The 22,985-nt window shown below is 36.1% G+C and overlaps 4 protein-coding genes across 5 annotated transcripts; 2 read left to right on the top strand and 2 right to left on the bottom strand.

The window, feature by feature from the left end:
- LOC18593422 (phosphatidate cytidylyltransferase 1) lies at nucleotides 130–4,633 on the bottom strand. Of its 2 annotated transcripts, none has more exons than XM_007020639.2 (12): nucleotides 4,486–4,633; nucleotides 3,912–4,046; nucleotides 3,240–3,493; nucleotides 3,000–3,151; nucleotides 2,628–2,769; nucleotides 2,083–2,239; nucleotides 1,657–1,704; nucleotides 1,485–1,571; nucleotides 1,031–1,159; nucleotides 883–939; nucleotides 701–784; nucleotides 130–601 (listed from the first exon to the last, which is right to left on the bottom strand). In XM_007020639.2, exons 2-12 carry the CDS (start codon nucleotides 3,987–3,989, stop codon nucleotides 506–508), a joined length of 1,284 nt encoding a protein of 427 aa, XP_007020701.2. In that variant the 5' UTR covers nucleotides 3,990–4,046; nucleotides 4,486–4,633; the 3' UTR covers nucleotides 130–505. The 2 variants fall into 2 exon arrangements, with proteins under 2 accessions (XP_007020701.2, XP_017980069.1); XM_018124580.1 differs by having other exon boundaries at nucleotides 4,491–4,633.
- LOC18593421 (65-kDa microtubule-associated protein 1) lies at nucleotides 8,587–13,386 on the top strand. Its single transcript, XM_007020634.2, has 11 exons — nucleotides 8,587–8,728; nucleotides 9,786–9,836; nucleotides 9,940–10,034; nucleotides 10,139–10,342; nucleotides 10,455–10,706; nucleotides 10,778–10,993; nucleotides 11,223–11,378; nucleotides 11,455–11,766; nucleotides 12,322–12,409; nucleotides 12,608–12,756; nucleotides 12,880–13,386. Exons 3-11 carry the CDS (start codon nucleotides 9,963–9,965, stop codon nucleotides 13,180–13,182), a joined length of 1,752 nt encoding a protein of 583 aa, XP_007020696.1. The 5' UTR covers nucleotides 8,587–8,728; nucleotides 9,786–9,836; nucleotides 9,940–9,962; the 3' UTR covers nucleotides 13,183–13,386.
- On the top strand, nucleotides 14,153–16,908 carry LOC18593420 (protein HOMOLOG OF MAMMALIAN LYST-INTERACTING PROTEIN 5). Its single transcript, XM_007020633.2, has 6 exons — nucleotides 14,153–14,314; nucleotides 14,409–14,509; nucleotides 15,080–15,189; nucleotides 15,465–15,540; nucleotides 15,685–15,825; nucleotides 15,991–16,908. The coding sequence occupies exons 1-6, from the start codon at nucleotides 14,221–14,223 to the stop codon at nucleotides 16,732–16,734; spliced, it is 1,266 nt and encodes a 421-aa protein (XP_007020695.2). The 5' UTR covers nucleotides 14,153–14,220; the 3' UTR covers nucleotides 16,735–16,908.
- LOC18593419 (indole-3-acetate O-methyltransferase 1) lies at nucleotides 19,353–22,795 on the bottom strand. Its single transcript, XM_018124124.1, has 4 exons — nucleotides 22,308–22,795; nucleotides 21,783–22,211; nucleotides 20,881–21,156; nucleotides 19,353–19,993 (listed from the first exon to the last, which is right to left on the bottom strand). The coding sequence occupies exons 1-4, from the start codon at nucleotides 22,416–22,418 to the stop codon at nucleotides 19,640–19,642; spliced, it is 1,170 nt and encodes a 389-aa protein (XP_017979613.1). The 5' UTR covers nucleotides 22,419–22,795; the 3' UTR covers nucleotides 19,353–19,639.

Here is a 22,985-nt window from a genome sequence, read left to right as displayed (position 1 = left end):
ACCATATCTGATAACCATTTTAAGTTAAAACACACAGCAAATAGGATCAATGGAAACACCAAGGTTAAACCAAGAACATGATAACCATATCTGATAAACATAAACCAGAAAAAATTGACTGATGTTAAACCATCTGCCAACATGTTGAAGACAAGCCGAATAATAAGTTCCAAGATACCAACACTGAATAACAAGGAAGCTCTTCATCCCACTTTTCTCATAGTGGTTTTGCATCAGAAACATGAATCAATCATTCTGATCTTTAGTGCCATGAAGCTAAGTTTACTAACTGTGTAAAGCTTTGTATACGGAAACTAAATCCACACCATGATGCAAGATGGTAGGGATCATACAAAGTACAAGAGACGTCAAAAGACTGTATTCAAGTCCAATCCTCAGAAAAAGAAGTGTACACTATTCTCACCTTCATTCCAAGAAACTTCTAGTGGAATCGCTCTTCCAAGTTTGGATCACTTAGCATAGGGTTCAGGAAACTGTGTGTGACTTAACTTTGAGATAGTCCAAGCACTCTGTCCTGCAATATCTGTCCCAACTTCTTATATAGATTTTGCTGCTCCTCCAAAGTAAGGCTGCTTAATATCTGGAGCGCAAGGAAACAACATAAAGAAGACAATAACAAGAATGGAATCAATTCCACACAGCTATAAATTTCCATATATGTATGAGAATAAGTGATTACCTCGTCCATAATCATCTCAACTGTATAATCTTGGGGAACAACAAATGACTGATGATAGATGTAGGCGAAAACAGCCATTACCATCTGGAAACACATGTAAACAACAGTTGAAAAACACACAAAAGATTTCTTACATTGAGCTGTTAAAACTACACAGAAAGAAGAAAATACTAGCAGCTTGCCTGGCAGTCCATTCTGTCTGTAAATCCACCATGTCCAGGTATACTATCACCAAAATCCTATGTCATCCGAGAAAAGGGTTGGTCAAGGAGGTTGCAAGGGGTATGTGAAAGTTCGTGAATGTCACAATAACAAACAAAAAGAATGCACCTTAATCTTGAAAGCTCTCTTGAAACCACTTGCGAAAAAGCCTCCAAATGGTGCAATAATTGATGCAAATAAGCCCAGGCACAGAGCATGCCACTGAACTGGCAAAATTGCTATCTCTTTCCAAGGCAACTGCAACATATCACTAAAAGTAAGTTACTGAGCTGATCATATTCTGTTAGACAGATGCATACACAAATAATTTAAATGAATGTCAAGAACTAAAAAATATTGAATTAGCAGACTTCAACTAGAACATAACACCATCCATAGCAGTGACTATCCTGGGCTATCAGCAAAGGTTGGAGATAGTTAGTCCACTTTGTTCTTTTACATGCAGATGGTAGCAAGTTTGTTGCCAAATCAACACTAACGAAATATGAGTGAAGGGCTTTTTTACTTGGGTTGCTCATCTAATTTGTCCATTCATGATAATGTTTCTCCATCCCTCACTCACCCATTGAGAAATCCATCCTGGCAAGGGATGATACTCTGGCATAAAAAGTGGACCAGGGTCACAGTGAAGCCAACCAGTTGATAAATCCTGCATGCATTTCAGTCATATGAGCTTTATCAGAATAGCATGGCCCTTTTTTGTTTAAGGATGAATGAATTCCACAATGAGTTACCTTCCTTGGACATGTCAGCCACTGAAAATGACCAAAGACATTTGCAAGCTGCATAAAAGATAGTGAAGAAATTATGTTGATATGCATTCCCAATCTACCAATATATCTTCCAAGATTAGACCCATCTGCCATTGATCTATGGACTTTCCAACATTTTCAAAGCTTTGCTTTCAGTACATGACAAGTTTTGATTTCTTTTTATGATTAGGTACACCAGCTTCCCTCAGATGATCAAAGCACTATGATTAGGTTCAAACATGTTATTTGCAGCATAATGCGCTTTGAGCATCAGAAATCAATCATCTTGCAGAATCAAACTACCATCAATGGCACAAAACCATGAATGAGGATTCTTTACTTTTTTTAGTTCTATAGAAAACAAGAAAGTTGGAAGACTGAATCAATGGCAATGTAAAAAGTTCTTACCACAAATGCAGAGATCGTAGTTGCAACCGATGCTCCGATGAAACCCTCCCATGTTTTCTTAGGAGATAGCTTGATTAAAGGAGTTTTCCCGAAAAAGAAACCAAAGAAATAAGCAGCAACATCATTGACAGCAATTAGAGATGCTGGGAGAAGGAACCTTTATAAATCCATGACTTGTTAGATTTCAGTAACATAACATAACAGAGTAAAAGATGAAAATATGTACAATGTACTGAAGCTTTTATATATCTTCTTCCTTTGAGTGAACCGGATAAGCAAAAGCAAGCCGATAGAAAATAGATAAAACAACAGATTTCAGAACAAACCTAGACTTCTGGTGCAATAAGAATTTGCTGTTAGGAAGTCATTCAGATGATACATATTTCATAATGATTCACAGTGTTATCTTTCTGTTGCAGATCTTTCAAATGTAGATTAACAAGGCAGGATATGGTAGTTCCGGTATGAAAGGAACGAAAGGTATCATTCATCACTTAAACAAAAAGTAAACAAACTACTAAGAACTACTTCAGATTGCATGTTACCAGAAGATGCCTTCGAAAATGTTGACTACAGTAAACGCAGACTGAGTGAAGACAACAATGAGGATCATATGTGTCCATGCAAACTGCCCAAATTGATACTTGTACATCTTCTTCTTTAATGTAAGAATGAACCACATGAAACCTAAATCCAAAACAAATGGAATAAGATTCATAGCTCAACAAGCTAACTGCAGAACAGGCAGATAACAAGGGAATGCAGATAAAAGTAACTTAATGCAGAGAAGTTAATTGACACCATAATCATTGTGAAGTGCAAGCAAGACAATCAAGATGGAAAAATGCTCAAGGACTTATATGTACAGAGAATGTGTGTGTATCTTGCTTAATTTCAAAAGGAAAATAGATACAAACCTGCTATGTATAAGAAATAGCAAATAACCATCTGATACTTGATGAGCCTACTCACAAGCCTATAGAAAATTTTATCTGAAGTTACGGTATTCACAAGCCGGTGACTGAGAATGCGACCATATACAAACAGCATAGCCGTGAAGTAAAAGTGCCTGCAAGAACATATAATTAATGCCACCTGAGCATCAGTCTCTTAGGTCCCACCACAACATCAAAACGTGCATTGGGATTTTATCTTACCAGTTCAAGATCCTGAACCCAGGCAGGCGTTTATCTTCATGTGCTTTTCTGAGTAGATTGAAGAGCTCCCTTGCCATGAATATTTGGATAATAACAACCATGGCCCAAATATAAAGATGACCTAGATAGAGGATCAACAGGAAGCCCGCAAGCATCCACAGAGATGAACATGCACGAACCCACATTGATCTATATTTGTTCTGATCATAGGCAAGTAAATGATTTCCATTTGCTCTGCCCATCTCGACAGGAAACTGACACCAAAAAACATGGTCACACACTTTTCACCCCTTGCGGAGAAAATAAAAGAACAGGATCTTAAGCACGTAAACAGAACAAATGGCACATCATGCGCATCCAAACATGATAGAAGTATCACTATATAGTCCACAATTAGGTGAAAGAGATTGATCTTTCCAGAGGGATTAACTAATATAAAGGCTATGTCACAACAAGATGAATAAACCTTAAGTTCCTTTCAATGCTAAGTATTTAAGAATCAACCACTCTAGAATGCTTGAATTTATAGAGAATGATCCGGTTCATCGATCCATACGCAATGCACATGGCAAGCACCTAGAAATATGCATGAACTGACCCAAGCAACACAGGCAGACACAGAGAGAGAACATAAGAAGAGGCATATATGCATTTATGTAACAATATACAAACCTCATTAGAACGTCTCCTATGCCGAACTCGACCAGAAGTAGGTGTAGCGGGTGCATTGGCACCATGATCCTTCTGCATTGCTCTTATTAAATATATTGCTACTCTAATAAACTTTCAGACAACATAAAATACCCCCTGCACCAATAAAACACAATGACTAAGGAAAAAAGAAAGGCTGGGTGTCTTCTCCAAAAAGAAAACTATATATACAAATACAAAGAAAATGTCCAGCAATGGATATGAAAGAAACCACCATAGACACATTGATCACCTGAACAGAGAACCCTTCTTTTATTTTATTATTATCTGATTAGATTTCTTCCAATCACATTGATCTTTTACCTCCTTGAAAATGAAAGGCAAATTCAACCCAAGATTCTTTCTCTTATCTATATTTTCATGCATCCAAAGAAACTCAAACCTGTAGTACTAAACCAGACATTCTTCAACACAAACAAACAACAAAAATGGAAAACAGGGGGGAAGCGGAATGAATCGTTAACAGTGGAAAACCATAGCAATGCAAATCCGTTATTTACTACAAGGAACAAGGAGGAAAGAGAAAACAGGGGACCTTACACTGTGAATCTGAAAGTTTTCCACGTCCTTTGATTGCAAACCCAGATATGTTGAAGGATCAAAATGTCATAAAAATGGAAGACAATGAAAAGAGTCCTTATGTTTTTCAGTTCTTTGTTCCCAGGGCGCCACCGATTCGCAGGAAACAAACAGAAAGAAAAGTGAAGAAACATGAAGAACTCGTCATCTTCCAGGGACCAAACAACTTGGAACTGCCATAAACTGCCACGTGGATTGGATTCAGAGAGTTAGTTGAAATCGGTTTCTGCTTTTATTCTCGCTCTGGTCCCTTTCTTGGGATACCACGACTGCTTAGGTTCCTGGCCCAACATTATTGAAAAATGGGCTAAATTTCTCAGCCCATTTTATTTTTATACAATTTTAAAACGTAATTGTTTTTTATTACAACGTCCAATCAATCCATTTATTTTTATTTTAAGTTAAAAAATTACTTATGATAAATAATTGATTAATTGTTATTAATCAAAATGTCACTTATCTTTCTATGTTACGTAATACTGATATAACATGTTAACATATCATAATTAATATTAACGTAACTATTGATGTGACATAATCATATGAATTTTTTACTTTTTACATTAATCTACGTCAGCATCATATGTGTATAAAAATGATAAATAATATTTTAGTTAATAATTGTTAATCAATTATTAATCATAAAAGCCTATTTGGGTATCAAAATACCATTTATCTTTTTACGTAATGTTAACATATCACAATGAATGATGATGTCATATATCTATGTGACACGATAACATGATCATATAGTATTTTCATCTTCCACATTAATGCACACCAGCGTTACATAGACTTCAAAATGACAAATAATAGTTTGATTAATAACAATTAATCAACTATTGGTTATAAAAACTTATTTGACTCAAAATAAAAGTAAAAGAGTCTGATTAAACAAAATAAAAAAAATAAAATTTTATTTAATTTTTTAAATAATTCAAAAAAAAAGTAATATGCCATTTATATACATTTATATGTATAAATATGCATAAATTTATCATAATTTGACTTCAATTTTATTTTTGATGTTAGTGAAAATTTTAAATCCTAGATCCTTTGTATCAAAAATTTATGGAATTAATTACATACCACCATGTATCACGGTGAATTAACGTTAAAGGTCGGTATTCCATGACTTTTTTATTATAACATGAGAACATAATTCATAAAAATTAGATATTGACTAGATCGTATTCTCAAAAAAATGTTTGAGAGTTTAAAATTGACTAGAATACCTTAACTTATCCTTAAGTGCTGTGAACAACGTGGCCTCGATTTATTAGATTAATTTTCACTTTTTCAAAAATAATTTTCTTGTGTTCCCTTCTTCTTTTATATTTTAATTTGAGATTTTTGTAATTTGAATAAAGGTAAAATAAGGACAAAAATCATGTGATGGGGGGGCGGCCTTGGCTTGTTCAATACACCCAAAAAAACAAAAAAGCCCCTATAACTAATCTCTGTCTAGGCCACATGAAGCAAGCCCTACTTGTCTTCTTCTCATTGCTCTGACAGCCATCTCCCACCATGGTTGAGTCAATCATTAGGGAAAAATATCCAAATACCTAGTCCAACCTTTATTTTGCCTTTAAATTAAATTAATTATAAGGATTTTGTTCAATCCAACCCAAACCCAATGAATAATTAATCTTTTTTCCCCATTTTTAACCTCTAAAGTGGCCCAATTTTTTAATTTCATTGAGACTATAACTAGTGACTTGATGTCCCACTTCCATTTTCCTTTTTTTTTTTTGTCTCTATGACATTTCTCCATGCATATTCTTTGGGCACCAAAAAGTGTTTTTGAGGTATTTCAACTTTTTAAAAGGGTACTAGAATAATAATAAATTAATAATTTTACTATTTATTACCTTTATACACAATGAAATAATGACCCAAAAAAGAGATACCCATTCTTAATTCACATGCATAAAGGAAACATAGCCAACACATTTCATATGACAAATACATATATTTAATTATCCAAACCTTATGTTATTTTTAATTAGATTACATTTTGCTAATTGCCCATTTGGTCCAAAAAAAAAATTTGTAATAGAAGTTTCATTTTGGGCTTTTGTCACCCATAAGGATAAGAGTAGATCTACCTTTTTTCATTTTCACTTAGTGCATTTGATTGTGAACTATGATGCCATTATCTTACCTAAAACTATATATATATATATATATATATATATATATATATATATATATTACTTCCTAAAAATATTTTAATAAAATAATTTATTGTGTTGATTTAACTTGTGAATAGTCTAAAGATAGCTATGAATTAAAAGGTCCAATCAAGAGGTCTCTTTGAAGAGATTTAGAGGTAATATATCAATTATTAGAAAGTCCAAACTTAAATAATTCATGAATTTACATTTTTTAGACAATATATCTTTTTATATAACCAAATCTTGTATGGTGCAACTGTTGAAACTATTTAAATTTGTATAATGCAATCAAATTTACAAAAAAAAAAATTTGTAAAAAATATACAAAAAGTGTTACCCAAAATATTTTTAATAACATATTTGAGAAATGTACAATCCTAAATCAAATTTGTTATAATAAATTTGGAGATGCGTAGTTATTTTTCATTGTAATTTTTAATGCTATTATTACTCATAAAATCAATATGAAAAACATTGATTTTTGGAATCTATACCTTTCTTGACCTAGTGGTCAAGATCAAGTGATGTTGAAAATTGAATCTCATGATCCTTATAACCTTATTTTAAGCTAAAAAATAAGACATTAAATATGAGAAGGCAGTGGAGAGGGCTAAACAAACCCAAAAAGAAAAAAAAAAGAAAATTATATGTTTATGAGGCAAAATCTAACTACCAATAAAACAAAGTGATAATTAAAATATAGAAATACTATATAGTTTATGATAATTATGATAGCAATATCTAAGAACTAACTAGGTGAGGTCCTAATAATTGCCAACACCTATTTGCATGCCAATGATGCTTTAAGATTTTTGCAAGACTGAGACTTGTTTGATTCTTGATGCCACCTAACACTGACCCATGACCTGTGCCCTTAGCCTGTCCCCTTCCCCTCCTTCACACTATCATCATCCTTTTATCCCTCTTTCTTCAAGTTAATTACCAACATGCCACTCTCATCTAATTTGACTTGATCTTTTAATAATCCACAAGTATAAATTTTTATCATCGAATTATATTATACTTATTATTATATGATAAGTAAGATACGATTATATTATAATGAATGATAATATAATATAATAATATGATTATTTAATATTTTTATTTTTATATAAATATTATATAAATATAAAATAAAAAATATAATAAAAAATTTATTAATTTTTTAAAATAATTTAAATTTTTTTTAAGTATAATAATTTTTATTTTTAGATGAAAGCTAGTGTAAATGTGAGTGTCGTTGATATTGAAACAACCCTTAATTGTAGTGGTTGATGAATTTCTTTTAATTATTATTTTATGTCATACTTTACAATTATTTTCATTGATTATTTATGATAGAACTAACAACATTTATTTAGCAATTAATTAAATAAGGATAACATTGTTTAATTTAAGTTTTACCCATTATTATCATCCAATCACCCTAGTCTTGAAAACTTTTTTCTTATTATTTTCATTAGTTTGAGAATTAAATACAAATATCAGATCAAGTAACAAAGTAATTTTTTTCATTAATCCTTATGATTTTATTACATTCAGTTTAATTATGTTTTTGGTTTTATAATAAGATATAATAATGCTTTTAAAAAAATAAAATCTAATAATTAGATTTGACTTAAAAATATTTAAAAAAGATTCTTAATATATCGCACACTTGTCACGGCGTATTGGTTGGTTTCATAAAATTACTTATTGGATTAACAAACCAAAAAATTTCTTTTTTTTTTACCCAAAAGTAATACAGGGACAAAAAGGTAAATTCCAAAGTGCTAGATACTGACAGTGTCATCTTCGTAAATAACCCCAAAAGACACGGGTACTTATCCATCAGAAGAATTTGTCAGGACAATTAGATATATGAATGGGACCCACACCCTCCATTTCCACTCCCCTGTCTCTGGTATCTCTAAACTAGAGCTTCTCTCACTCTCACACAGACTCACTCTCTCTGCAAACGTCAAAGCTTTAGATCTGAAGAGAAATAACCCAGAAATCTTTGGTTAAAGGAAGATCTGGGTATGCCTTAGTTTTTTGTTTGTTTGTTGTCCTTGCTGTATTTTCAGCCATTTTCTTTTCTTGTTGCTTTGATCTCGATGTAAATGAAGTTTGGGGTTTTTGTTTATTGGGTTGTAGTTGGCTTTAAGAGAGATCTGGAGTGTTCTAGAGTTGTTCTTGTAGTTTGGTTTGTGAATGTGTGTGGTTTTAGGTGGAAAATGAAGATTTTTGAGGTTTGGTTTTTGGTGATTGATTGTTAAGTGAATTTTGAGAAAGAAGTCAAGTTGGGGAAGTTTTGTTTTATTTTTTGTTCAAGCTGATTGTTTGGTTTAGTGAATCAAAGTAAGTGTTTCTTTGGTTGCTGAGGAATGTGGAGATGAAGAAGTTAAACTTCCTGTTTTTTTTTTTTTTTTTAATGCTGATGGTTTGGCCAGGGAGTTTCATATTTTTAATAATTTTTGTAAGCTCAATAGATCGAGCTGGTATCTCTATTAAGCTTATTTGGAGGGGTATTCCATTAAAAAAAAAAAGCTCATTTGAAGGTTATTTAGTTTTAATTGATTCTTGAAGTAAGATGCATGTGTCTTTTCCTTGTAAATTCCAATCAGATATGCAAGATTCATTTTTCTTGGTTCTTGAAGTAGACATTCAAGGGTACTTTTTCTGTTTGTTCTTGCAATAAGTTATTCAAGATTCATTTTTACCCCCCTTGTAAATTTCAGTGTTTGAGAAACCAAATTTTCTGCAAGTTCAATTGCTTGATCAACTGCACTTTGGTGCAATATATATGACTGATTAACTCTGTTCTTTTAACTTCATTTTTAGTATGATCTGAATTAAATACTACTTGCTGTTAGTCAGCTTATTGCAATTTCCAAAAGACAAAAAGTTTATACTGGGGTTAATCTAGTTTTGTTTGCTAAATGCCATAGTTGCATCATACATTGTTTAATTGTACCTTTGAGGTTCTTTTATATCATTTTAAATAAAAATTTTGCCATGAATTTTTTTGTTGCTAAAATTCTTGAAATTACTCCTAACTTGATGATTTACCATTGTTTGTGACTTTTGCTGTCAGGTGTTTATGTCATTTAGTCTTGTAAACTGCTGTTTCTAGCTGGTCAATAAGGTATATTTATATAGTTCTCTATTCCTGGTTTGGCTTTTCATGAGTACGTCAAGATGCAAAAATAATTTGTGTTAACGTCTATTAACTGCTTCTCCTGGTACAGACTAAGGTGAAGTGCTAGAGTAAATGGCGGTAACGGATGTGCAAAACCCTCTTCTAGGAGAAACTACTTGTGGTTCTTTACTTCAGAAACTGCAGGTAACGTGGCTTCAACTTTGTTCTCTCCCATCAAATCTTGTTTCTAGTCAATGTCTGTATTTGGAAATATTGCCATTAAAAAAATCTTCTGCAATTGGTTGTAGGAAATTTGGGATGAAGTTGGTGAAAGTGATGAAGAGAGAGACAAGATGCTTCTTCAGATAGAGCAAGAGTGCTTGGATGTGTACAAGAGGAAGGTTGAGCAGGCAGCAAAATCAAGAGCACAACTTCTTCAGGCCTTGTCAGATGCCAAACTTGAACTGTCAACTCTTGTATCAGCTCTTGGGGACAAAAATTTTGGTGGCATTGTGAGTAATTCCTTAATTTCATCTTATATTCAAGGTGGCTAAAGATAAGAGGAAGTTTACTGTAAAATACAGTGAAGTGGATTCCTCACTATTCTTTTGGGTTTGATTACAGCCAGAGAAGGCATCTGGAACAATCAAGGAACAACTTGCGGCTATAGCACCAGCGCTTGAACAACTGTGGAAACAGAAAGAGGAGAGAGTCAAGGACTTTTCTGATGTGCAGTCACAGATTCAGAAGATATGTGGGGAAATTGCTGGGAATGTCAGTGAGCAGACAGGGTCTCCTGCGGTGGATGAGTCTGACTTGTCCCTCAAGAAGTTGGATGAATATCAAGCAAAGTTCCAAGAACTTCAAAAAGAGAAGGTAAATTCATTGCCTTAGGTAACCTGGGTTTTTATATGCATTATTACCACTAACTGCTCATTGCTTTGCAGAGTGATCGGCTGCATAAAGTCCTTGAGTTTGTTAGCACCGTGCATGATCTCTGTGCTGTCCTTGGGATGGACTTCTTTAGTACTGTAACTGAAGTTCATCCAAGCTTAGATGACTCTACAGGTGTGCAGTCAAAAAGCATTAGCAATGACACACTATTGAGGTTGGCCAAGACAGTCTCAGCTTTAAATCAAGATAAGAAGCAGAGGCTTCATAAGGTATTTCTGTCGTATATAGCAATTCTTTTTCTTTCTTTCTTTTTTCTGTTTGAAAATCTGCTTTCCGTTTCTCCTCTTGATACCATGTTACTTGAGCTGCTGGACATAGATATATGACCTTATGGAATCATCCTTATACTGGACATAGATATAGGAGCCAATATATTCACCTTCATACATCTGTCCCAAGAAATTAAATTATGAATTCAACCTGTTCCTCTTTGGACAGCTTCAAGAGTTGGCAACTCAGCTAATTGATCTTTGGAATTTAATGGACACACCTGAAGAAGAAAGAAAATTATTTGACCATGTTACCTGCAACATCTCTGCATCAGTTGATGAAGTTACTGTTCCTGGTGCTCTTGCTCTGGATCTGATTGAGCAGGTAATCAAATTTCTTAATTCTTTGTTTAAGTTTGAGTGAGAACAGTTGCTTTAGTTCATTTTCTTTTGTCATGAAGGCGGAGGTGGAAGTTGAAAGGCTTGATCAGCTAAAGTCAAGCAGGATGAAGGAAATTGCTTTCAAAAGGCAAGTGGAGCTTGAGGAAATATTTGCCCGTGCTCATATAGAGATAGATCCAGAGGCTGCTAGAGAGAAAATTATGTCTTTGATTGATTCCGGGAATGTTGAGCCTGCTGAGTTACTAGCTGACATGGATAATCAGATAGCAAAAGCAAAAGAAGAAGCCCTTAGTAGAAAAGAAATATTGGACAGGGTTGAAAAATGGATGTCAGCTTGTGAAGAAGAAAGTTGGCTTGAAGACTACAATCGGGTATTTATGATCTCTCCCTCAACCTCCCTTTCTCTCTGGCTTCTTGCTCCCAACTCTCTCTCCCTTGTGGGTGGGTGTGTCAATTCTCATTGAGGATCAGGAGCAATTCTGATGATAAACCTTTCATTCTAACATTATCCCATTAAGCATCTTGGCCTGAAGTGCTGTGGCTTGACCTCTTGCTAATACCTTAGTACTGATGAATTCTGTTGGAGGTATATAGGCCCCTTGAGAATTCTAATGACCTCTTTACACTTTAGAGACTCCTATCTAAAGTTTCCTGAGTGAGCTAATAGCAACTAGCAGTAAAGGTTCTTTGTTTTCTGGGGCCTCAACTTATCCCAATCTTCCTTGCTGAACGTTTGGGATTTGGTGTATATGAGTGACTGCTAGCTCATCAGCATCTTTAAGTGTTATGCCCCTGTAAATCTATATATGGTAAAGTACACTAAAGACATAGATTTCATGGTGTTCTTCCATGTGAATGCTCATAGTTTATTATCTGTACCTGACATTGAGTGTTTCCTTTCCACTGATATTATTCTGCTGAAACAGGATGAGAATAGGTACAATGCAAGCAGGGGTGCACACTTAAATCTCAAGCGTGCCGAGAAAGCTCGTATTCTGGTCAACAAAATTCCAGGTAGGACCATCTAGAGTCATATATACAGGATGGTGATTCATATGCCACAGATGGACATCATTGGCATATGGTGATTCATATTTCCTTTAACATTACGTGGTAGAGGAGAATTGCTATAACGCTACCACTTTAGATCTGTTTAGCATGCGTGTATGGCCAGAGTTTTTTGTATTAACTGGTTTTATTGGCCTTTTGTAGGTATGGTCGACACCTTAGTTGCCAAAACTCGGGCTTGGGAAGAAGATCGTGGGATATCATTTGCGTATGATGGTGTTCCCCTCCTTGCCATGCTAGATGAATATGCCATGCTCAGGCAAGAAAGAGAAGAAGAGAAGAGGAGGCTTCGGGTAAGATTCATTTATGAGTTCTAACTATGTAGCTTGAAGCATGGACCTAAGAGCCTCTCATTTTGCGTGTATATACAGTGTTGTTTACTTTTCTACTAAATGTAGTAACTTATGAACGTACAGGATCAGAAGAAGTACCATGAGCAGCAAAACACAGAACAAGAAGCCATTTTCGGTTCAAGGCCAAGCCCTGCTCGACCTGCTAATACAAAGAAGGTGGTGGGCCCTCGAGCAAATGGAGGAGCCAATGGAACCCCTAGCAGACGGTTGTCTCTAAATGCTAATCAAAATGGAAGCAGGTCTGGAGGTAAAGATGGGAAGAGGGATAGTATGAGGCTGGTGGCTCCTGCCAACTACGTTGCCATATCAAAAGAGGATGCTGCCTCCCATGTTTCCGGAACCGATCCAGTTCCAGCATCACCCTGATAATAATAAAATGAGAGATTTTACACCCCCTTGTCATGCCTACTAGTGTTATTACCAGATGTTCAGTGTATTGGTCCGAGACGAAGAGCTGTTGTTCTAGGGATATAGTCAGTGACTGGAAGAGTATACTGTTATATTACTTGTGTAATATTGTGATATTTTGCATTTGGAAAAGCTGGTTTTGATTCATATTATTTTGCATTAGTCAGATTTGTCAAAGTTGGTCTGGCAACAAGGTACCCTCTACATCATTGTCAGCATTGAAAGTCTCTCCACTGCTTTCCTCCCCATTAATGATATCCCATTAATGCACCCGCCTTTTTCAAGAAGCAAGTACATATGGTACTGAAATTGAGGCCTGGAAGAGGGTCCATACTCCGTAGAAATGGTAACTTTTTCTCCATCTTTTAGGTGTGGAAGGGTAAGTTACAGCTAACAGGTAACGAGTAGAATCTTTATCAAGAATGTTTGTTTGCTTTAAATTTGTTCCATTAGAAAATCAATCAATCAATCGATCAATCAACTTGAAGGTGTTTTTATCCTAATAATTCAGGTCTATATATTTATCTCTCGTCACCGTTGTGTATAACTCATGGAACATAATTTGTAATTTGTATGTATTTGTATTACCGAACTTGAAATTCGGATCCCATGTTATTTATTTTACAATAAATACGATTTTCTCAACGGGAAACATCGGTAATAAAAATAGTGTTACGTGAACGGTAAGATATGATTATGTGTCATTTTATAATGGTATACATATTAATCATATATTTTATTATAATTTATTTTAAGTTATTGATAAGAGAAATACTATATTTGGAAAAAATAATAACAAAATTATTCAAAATCTTAATAGCAAGTTTGACCCCATTACCTAATTTTCAATATCTTAACGTAGAAGAGTCTACCTTTATAAAACGACATCGTTTTCTTGACCTCCCCATCCCCTCAAATTAAAAGCCTCTCTCCACACGCATCTCCCTGCTTCTTCTCTCTCTCTCTAAGCAAAGAAAACAAAAAAGGCAAAAGGCCATGGCAGGCGAGAACGAGCCAGCGAAGCTGCTCTTGCCGTACCTTCAACGAGCCGATGAGCTTCAAAAGCATGAGCCTCTCGTCTCTTATTACTGTAAAAAGAGAAAAATCTTAAATCTGTTTTCTTTTCTCTATCTTTTATTCTTGGAAGCTAATTAGATCGTTTGGTTTTTTTGACGCTTGAAAAGGTCGGTTATATGCAATGGACAGAGGATTGAAGATACCCAACAGCGAGAGAACCAAAACCACCAATGCCCTTCTTGTTTCTCTCATGAATCAGCTTGAAAAGGTCTCTTTATATATATATAATTTTGTGGGTATTGTTGTTTGAGCTGTTTAATGAACTGGGTCTAGTTTACTTTCTCAGAAAACTTGATCTTTGATTTTAGATATTATCGATGATTGGTTGATGGAATTTCACATGAAAAGATTTTGAAACATGGGTGTTGTTCATGTAGCTGTTTAATCAACTGGGCGTAGTTTGGTTTCTGAGAATTGTTATTGTATTGTGTATTTGCACTAGTACTGAGGCTCCGGGTTACTGTTTAAAGTGCCTGGTTGCTTAATCTTAATGTGCGAAAACGATTGTTGGGATCCGCTTTGCAGCATAGACCATATACCATGTTTCTGCTGCCTGTAATGCCCTCACATTGTTTAGAGGTTCTTTCATCATTTGTGATTAATGTTTGCTTTCAGAAGGAAATTAATTTTGTTTTCTGGTGAACTGATCCCTGTTGAAGTAGAATCTTATAGTTTTGTATTGATCATTGGCATGGGATTGATTGTTCTAGGATGTAGTTGTTGTATGGAAACTATAAATCTCTCCTCATTAGTGTCTAAGGATATTGGTGTATTGCAGGATAAAAAGTCGTTGAAGTTGGGGCCTGAAGATAATTTGCATCTAGAGGGATTTGCCTTGAATGTCTTTGCCAAGGCAGACAAACAAGATCGTTCTGGACGAGCAGACTTGTAAGTATAACTTCTTTCTTATGTATGGCTGTTTTATTGAATCCTATTTAGCGGCTTGCCTTTGAGGCTTACCCTTTGGGAGGCATGACAAACTTATGAAACTCAGCTCATTTAATGAGCTGAATGTCATATTCTAGTTTTGGTTAATCATAATTTGTGTTACCTTCTAAATTATGAAAAGTTCTGTCATTTTCAGCACTAGACCCTTTTACTTTACTTAGTTGTGTGATGTATCTATAAATGATTTAGGATTAATTTTTTGGAGCTTGGTACAGGAATACAGCAAAGACATTTTATGCTGCTAGCATTTTCTTTGAGATTATAAACCAGTTTGGTCCTCTTCAGCCTGATGTGAGTTTCAAGTGGTTATACTCACATTAAATGTTTGTGCTTCTAATGTTGATTTCTTCTTTTGCGGTGCTGATGCTTTATTTGTACTGTAACATGTGATTGGCATTATCTTTAGTTTTAACTGTTTATGGCTTTCTTCAACAGCTTGAGCAAAAACAGAAGTATGCAGCCTGGAAAGCTGCTGATATTAGGAAAGCTCTGAAAGAAGGAAGGAAGCCCACTCCTGGCCCTCCTAATGGTGATGAAGATTTGTCAATTCCATCAAGTACACCTAGTGGTGCATATGTATGTGTCTAAACAGAACAGCACTTTAGTCTTCAGCAATATATGCACAATAGTAATACCTTGCCCTTCTCTTCTATCAGTAAATGGCTTTGACGTATAAACAGAAAGTCACTTATGGATAGCCAAATGTTTCTGGATTATCTTCATCTATGTTTATCTTTGCAGGATCTTGGACCTAGCGAACCTGCTGTTACCAGTCCTAGACGGGATTCTGATCCATCACCTCAATTCCATGATGAAGTAAATAACCAGCATTACACTAACATTCCACCATCACCTCATTTCCATGATAAGATTGACAGGCAGCATTCTTCGAATATTTCACCAACACCACCACCTTCATATCCTTCTGCTAGTTACCCATCGCATGATCAATCCTATCCACAAGAACCTCAAGAGCACTTTCATCCACCACCTTCCACAAGCAGATCAGAAAATCCTACATATCCTCATTCATACCACCAGCAATCCTATCCACAAGAACCACAACAGCATTTGCCACATGGTTACCCATCCCATGAAGCTTCCTCTTATTCATATCCTAATTTTCAGTCTTACCCAAGTTTCTCAGAGAGTAGTTTACCCTCTGCCTCGTCTCATTATGCTTCTTACTATCAAGGTTCTGAGACTCCTTACACTCCCCAGTCAGCTCCTCCAACAACAAGCTATCCATCAACAGCCCAATACTCTTCAAGTAGCAGAAATGGGACAGTCTCAGATCCTGCACAAACTACTTCTCAAAAATACCAATATGACAGCAATTACCAGCCACCACCAGAGAAAATTGCTGAAGCACACAAGGCTGCAAGGTTTGCTGTTGGAGCCTTGGCATTTGATGATGTGACAGTTGCAGTAGAGCACTTAAAGAAATCACTTGAATTGCTGACCAATCCATCAGCCAGTCATTAAGTTTGTTATCCTTAAGTGAACAGATCCAAGTGGTTTTTCTTTGAATCATATGGCTTGATTTGTAAAGGTTTATATTCAGAGTTTGGAGAAACTGATACTTGCCATGTAATTCTCAGCATCTCCTTCCATTTTCATTTGAGAATCAAATCATGTTGCATGTGGTTTTCTATTGTAGATTCCGCTGGTTTTTTTTCCCTACCATTTTCTTTCCTGTAAAAATGCAATAAGTTAAATCCAAACCCCGCATATAATCTGAAAACAGAGGAAGAACCTAAACAAATTTGATTGATGGATACCAATCCTCAGTCATGCGTCTGTAATAAACAACCCTTCAAGCAACAGATATTAAAAGGTTTACAATCTTGCCTCCTTATCTGAATCCCCCCATCCGTAGACTAACTGAAAATTTGGCTGTTTCGAATAATCCCAAGACTGTTTCCTGGTTCTTTTGAAGAAAATGGTGCCATGAAATGAGTCAACACCGGAATCGCTTGGTTCTGACAAAGCATTCTTTCTCTCTAGTTTCCCAGACTCTAAGCTCCTATTGATCGGACCAAAATGAGTTGTCACGTGTTACGGTCTTACAGGAGAATCGTGAATCTCAAAATCGATTATGTATTAGAATATGATTGAGTATTGAAGTTTTCACATCGTTTTTAATCTCTAAAGTATCTTTTGTGAGATAAAACCGTGAGATTTATTGAATCAAAACGAACAATATTTTGCATCTATAAATGATAATTTCACGTTGTTTCTGGGTTTCATTCAGCTAAAATATTAAGAGCAAAGAAGTCTGTTTCTTTTTAGGAGATGAACTCGGGAAAGAAACCTCCCAAAGTCCTATGCTGTCTTAATTCTTAGCAATTTAAGGATAAGTGCAATGACACAAGAACTGCTCCCAACACATGGAGCGAAACATGAATATTACTCAATAAGATTCAATCCTCATTAAAGGACAATGAATAGGAAAATTTCTTGTTCTTTGCAAAAAAGGGTTCGTCTCATCTGATTTGTGGACAACTTTGTGAGCTAAGGTTGGCTCTTGCCTTCTTCACCAGATTAACAAAGAAAGTTTTGTCTGCATAAGGTGGATGAGCCAAGAGAGAATGTCCTCACCTATCTGTTTGCTGATAGCATTTAGGATGAGCTTAATCAATATTCAAAATGACAGTGATGCCTACGGAAATTATGGGATCATATGATGATGGCAAGGGGTTTTTAGTCATTCAGTAAGGATATGAGATTCAGATTCTGCCATTCCTAAAACAAAGTAAAATATTGATGATAACGAAGCTTCTTCCAGGTGAAATTCTTGTCCCTAAGAGAATCCGTCAAGGTATCCTATATAGTCTTATGGTACTAAGAAGAGATTATATCTAAACAAGGTGTTAAATTTATGATTGATTGGTACCACCCTTGAAAGAAGAAGAATGAGATCTAGCCTCTCTTGTTTTCGGCAATCAAGCCCCCAGAGATTTGCTGAACAAGACATGAAACATGATCGAAGTGCTTGTTCAAGCATGTCTTTCATGATGCTGGGATGCTTGTGGACAAAGGAAACAAAGGAGAGTCAGTTGCAGCTGAAAGAGAAGCAGCACCAGCAGCTAAAGCAGGCAAAAGAGCTCACCCTGGAGGATTGGCTCATAGCTTCACCAGGCTTGCAGAAGCACAGTGGGACAGGTGGGGGTGAATACCATGTCCTCAAACACTACTCCAAGAGGGTTTTCCCATCTTTCGTTGGAGAAAATGCACATACCTCCTCTAAACCAAGGGAGAACTTCTCTAAGGAGAGGCAGCTGAAATTTGAAGATGATGAAAGGGAAGACATGGAGGTTTCCTTGAGCAGGAGCCAAAGTGGGAAGTCAAAAAAAAGGGTGAGCTTTAGGCAACCAGAAGAAGCTGATATTTTTATATTCCATTCATCATCATCAGGAGAGAGGGAGATTTAATCTTTTGTTTCTTGTTCTCTGTTGGGTATGTTTTGGTTTGTCAGTTTGCTTTTGGTATGTGCAGCTTGGGAGAAAAAGAATAGACCAACTACCTGCTAAAGCTTTACTCAAACATCCTCAATAGCCATGTAAGATAACATGTCAATGTCTCTTGCATGCACATAGTCTCTTTATGGTTTTGAATAAGCTTCTTTAATTAGCAGAAGGTACACTTAGTTCAATATTTAGGCTATACTTTATTAGTAGCACATGGATCAAGGAAAGGTTTGAGAGTTATATCCTTCTGATTTTGCAATTGTTAGTCAAAGAACTAAAAGGAGGAAACAAGTAGTATGCAAAGAGCCAAAGCGGTCTAAAAAGTTAAATTTAGCAAAAGAATGAAGGATTGAAAACTTTGCAAGATTACAACTGAAATAACTACCCATTGAACCCTACCCAAAATTCAAAATAAGAAAAAGAAAAGGGTAAGCATCATAATTAATGCAAATTTTGATGGGGAATGCAAATTGTTCACAAGTTTTTAGGTGCCAAAAAGCAAAACCCTTTTCATACAAGTTCACATACACAAAAGTAAACACCATGAAAAAGCTATAAAGAAAGTGAAAAATTAATGGAGAGGGTTTTGCATAGCTTGATTTACCTAGTTTCGATTCAAGGGAACACCAAGTCTTAATACTCATCAAGTATATATAAAGGTAACTACAATCACTAATCACACAGGAGAAAAAAACACACACACAAAAGAAAGTGAAAAAAGAAAAAAAAGAAAGCTAAGGCAAAGCCTTTTCCCTCTCTCTCTCTTTCTCTCTCCTTTGTGTGTTGATTGATCCTATATCTTTTCAATGCAATGGGAAATAACACACAAAAGGGGAAAAGGTGTAAGGACAAAACCAAAGAGGGAAGGGGGAAAAAGCCTTTTTCTTTGAACACTCTTTTCTGCTTTTGTTTCTTTTTTCCTAAGCAAGAGACAGAGATGCAACTATATGGAAGAATTGCAACTGCTCTAGTAGCTCTTTAGCATGGCTTGTGGCTCGGCGCTCCACACGTAAAAACAGCTCCTCGCTGAGCTTGTCACCGATGTGAGCATCGACGAGTACCCCTGAGATGCTCCGGCAGCTGTTGGCTAGGGCTCGGCCTACCTCCGTCGCATCGTCCGGCCGGCTAACGACCAGAGGGCTGCCTCCTTTGAATACCTCAAGCTTGTTTATGGTGAATGAGCCATCAGCTTCAACCACTTCCTTGAAGTCTTGTAGGCTTGGGGCATACACTGGAATGTTGAAATCGTCACGCTTCTCACTACTAATAAGGCCCTGCCATAATGCATGTACCATTAAAATTATGTAACCCTATTTTTGAATAACATTTAGAACCTAACTTAAAAACACAAACCCTAATTTGTATATATGCTTTTTCCGTAAGTAAACAATTAAAATGAAATTAAACCCGTTATTTTTATGTTTAAAATGATTAAAAATATGTATTTCAAATATAATAATATATAACTTTTATATACATATATGTATATAAATGAAAATGAAATTTCTATGAGCTTACAAAGAAACAATGAAAAGCTTATAATGATCATAATCTTTGTGGCAGGCTGATTAGAACAGTTGATTAAGGCAAGAGGATCATACGTAAATGTAGTACTACTACATCAATTTGCTGCTAGAAATGCTATGGTCCCACTTATCTTATGATTTATTTGATCAACAATGATTAAATGGACCCAAATGACTGTTATTGTCGTCTTGTTAGATAATATGATTATGTTCACAATGGGCCCCCACAAACCCCTGCCAGCGGGGTTATCATATTGCCGACATGGCAATGGGACAAGTGGAGGGTGATAGAGCTGATTCTCCCCCAAGACCAATCCAACGGCTAGAATTGGAGTGAGTTAATCATGACCAGTGACAACCCATCATGAGGCTCTATTACTAAAGCCCAAACACACCTAATCATTCCCCCTTTTGCATGGTGTTTCCCCGTCCTCTCCCTTCCCCCTTTGCTTTTTGGTCTGCCAAAATGCAAGGAAACAGTAGCATAGAGGGAGAAATTATTATTGCCAAGGCAAAATTTTCCCCCATTCAAATGTCAACTGTGAGTTATCCACTCCAATCCAAGGAAAATGAACACTGTTGACACGTAAGCCACATGCAAATATGAAGATTAGGTAAACATAGGTGATTAATACCTCTTGGACAAGATCATCCCAAGCATCCTGAAAGTGGGTCCCGAAGAGGAGGCCGGCTCCACCTTGGTCCGAGGGGTCCACTGAAGTTCTTCCAAGGCAGACAAGGAACATAGACCCACCCCTCTTCATCTCTATGGATCTTGCCCTGAGGAAAGCAGCCAAGTCTGTCTGGAACTGCTTCCTGTATGCACTGGCTGTGCTCTCACTCGCACCATGGATGAACACCCTCCCTTTGTTGTAAGCCGTTGATCTCCTGTCCAACACAGTTTCTGGCATCTGGGTCCCCCATGGCAGACAAAATGTCTGGTGTTAATGTTGCATACATACAACAAAGAAAGAAAGAGAGAGAGAGAGAGAGGATACCCTAAATACTTTGTCCTCCCCTTTTTATTAGAACATCAAGCATATGTTTCATAAGTTTCTCTGTGTCTTTTTCCCTTAATTTTGGAAAATATAAAGCAAGATTGTTTTTGGGTAATTAATTCTTGGAATAAAAAAGGGATTAAATTTAATAATAGTTATAATATATGATTGCATTTAACTTACATTTATCCATGATTACATCATTAAATAAATATTATATTTAATGTCATGTACTGTTATTTTTGCACCCACTTTTTGACCTAATCAAAGTCGGCAAAAAATTGGAATTGTTGAAAGAAAACATTTAAATTAAATCACATAAACTTTTGTATTTTTTTTCCAGTGAAGTGACGTGAACTTGAAAATATTATGTATTTATTTTATTAATTTTACCTTAGAAATCAACCTCGGGAACAAACTATATATATATATAAATATATTAATTATATTTATATATGATATAGCTTAGAATATTTGGTATGTAAAGTAGTGTATTATACTGCACCATGACCAAAAACCTGTACACACTAAAAATGAACCTGTGATAGCCAGTGCAATGAGAATGCAGAGTGGAAGACGTCGATGGATCTAGCCGGAAAGAGGCGCCGGTAAAATGATCCGGGGACTCCGGCGGCGAAATAGGACCGGTGTCCGTTCGATGCTAGGCACTCTTCCATGCTGCTGCCACCGTTGTAGTTAGCCAAGGGAGGTAGGAGCTGGAAAAGGGTGTTGAAGTCATTGCTAGGGAGATCAGAGAAGAAGGCAGTGAACTCCGGCGGCTGATCCCACCGGTCCGACGACTCGTACCGCTTGATCATGTGTTTGATGATCACGTCGACGATGTAGATGCTGTTGTTGCTGCAGGAGCAGCCTAGGTCGACGACGACGAAGGGAACTTCCGGGGAGTTGAGGTGAACTCCGTCGAGGGATTCTTCCAGGAGGTGAAGCATGGAACGAGCATGTAAGGCCTGCATGGGAGAGAGACCAAAACCCCATAGCTAGGGTTTAACAAGGTGAAAAATGAAGCAAAAAAACCCCCAAAAAAACCCAAAAAAAGGAAAAACCTGAGCTTGGGAGTTGTTGGCATAGCTTCCTTCTCCTTTCCCACCTTTCATGCTAAGCAGCTTCTCCAAGTTAACGTTAGAAACAACAACGTTGTCTCCCATGGGAGCCATTGTTCTTTGCTCTATCAAGCTCTGTAGTTTTTCTGGGTGTTGTTCAAAGTTTGGGAGTAAAGCTTGAGTATATATAGAGGAAAAAAGAAAGGGAAGGGGATTGCTCTTGCTTTGTGTGCTTGTACTCTGGTCAGGGTACAAAAGGGGGGGAAAAGGGTAATTATTATTTAGATAAAACAACAAGGATAAGCTTGTATGTACATAAATCTAAATTATGGGACTTCACATGCAGCAAACAGCAAAGATAAATATTTAGTTCCCTCCCCCCGGCAGGCCCAAGATTGGCGCCGGATTTTCTTGTTTCCAGTCTCCAAGGGAGCCGGATTCCGGCCACTGGTATCGGAAAGTTCAAACCAAAGGATGGTTAAAAGAAAAGATTAAAAGCTATGGGGNGTTGTTACTTTTCTTTGAAGTAATTAAGATTATGGTTCAAGTTATATATAGATGGAAAAGGAAGAGTATTCAATAGGGAATCATGGATATTTAGGTAAACTTGATATTATCTTTAATAAATAATAATGACACTATTTTTTTTACTAGATGTAAAATGAATTAAATTGTACTGTT

Source organism: Theobroma cacao, chromosome 7 (assembly GCF_000208745.1).
Source record: "Theobroma cacao cultivar B97-61/B2 chromosome 7, Criollo_cocoa_genome_V2, whole genome shotgun sequence".
NCBI lineage: Eukaryota > Viridiplantae > Streptophyta > Magnoliopsida > Malvales > Malvaceae > Theobroma > Theobroma cacao.
The sequence above is the reverse complement of the archived record's forward strand: the minus strand, read 5'-3'. Positions and strand labels throughout refer to the sequence as shown.

Coding starts and splice junctions, on each gene's coding strand:
- LOC18593422 (XM_007020639.2), bottom strand. CDS start 3,989: ATGCAGAAGGATCATGGTGCCAATGCACCCGCTACACCTACTTCTGGT. Junction 3,494..3,911: donor ATAGGAGACGTTCTAATGAG/GTTTGTATATTG, acceptor TTTTGGTGTCAG/TTTCCTGTCGAGATGGGCAG. Junction 940..1,030: donor AGAGAGCTTTCAAGATTAAG/GTGCATTCTTTT, acceptor CGGATGACATAG/GATTTTGGTGATAGTATACC.
- LOC18593421 (XM_007020634.2), top strand. CDS start 9,963: ATGGCGGTAACGGATGTGCAAAACCCTCTTCTAGGAGAAACTACTTGT. Junction 10,343..10,454: donor ACAAAAATTTTGGTGGCATT/GTGAGTAATTCC, acceptor GTTTGATTACAG/CCAGAGAAGGCATCTGGAAC. Junction 12,410..12,607: donor TCTGGTCAACAAAATTCCAG/GTAGGACCATCT, acceptor GGCCTTTTGTAG/GTATGGTCGACACCTTAGTT.
- LOC18593420 (XM_007020633.2), top strand. CDS start 14,221: ATGGCAGGCGAGAACGAGCCAGCGAAGCTGCTCTTGCCGTACCTTCAA. Junction 15,190..15,464: donor CGTTCTGGACGAGCAGACTT/GTAAGTATAACT, acceptor AGCTTGGTACAG/GAATACAGCAAAGACATTTT. Junction 15,541..15,684: donor TTGGTCCTCTTCAGCCTGAT/GTGAGTTTCAAG, acceptor TTTCTTCAACAG/CTTGAGCAAAAACAGAAGTA.
- LOC18593419 (XM_018124124.1), bottom strand. CDS start 22,418: ATGGCTCCCATGGGAGACAACGTTGTTGTTTCTAACGTTAACTTGGAG. Junction 21,157..21,782: donor CATTGCACTGGCTATCACAG/GTTCATTTTTAG, acceptor TGGGGGACCCAG/ATGCCAGAAACTGTGTTGGA. Junction 19,994..20,880: donor GGGATGATCTTGTCCAAGAG/GTATTAATCACC, acceptor GCATTATGGCAG/GGCCTTATTAGTAGTGAGAA.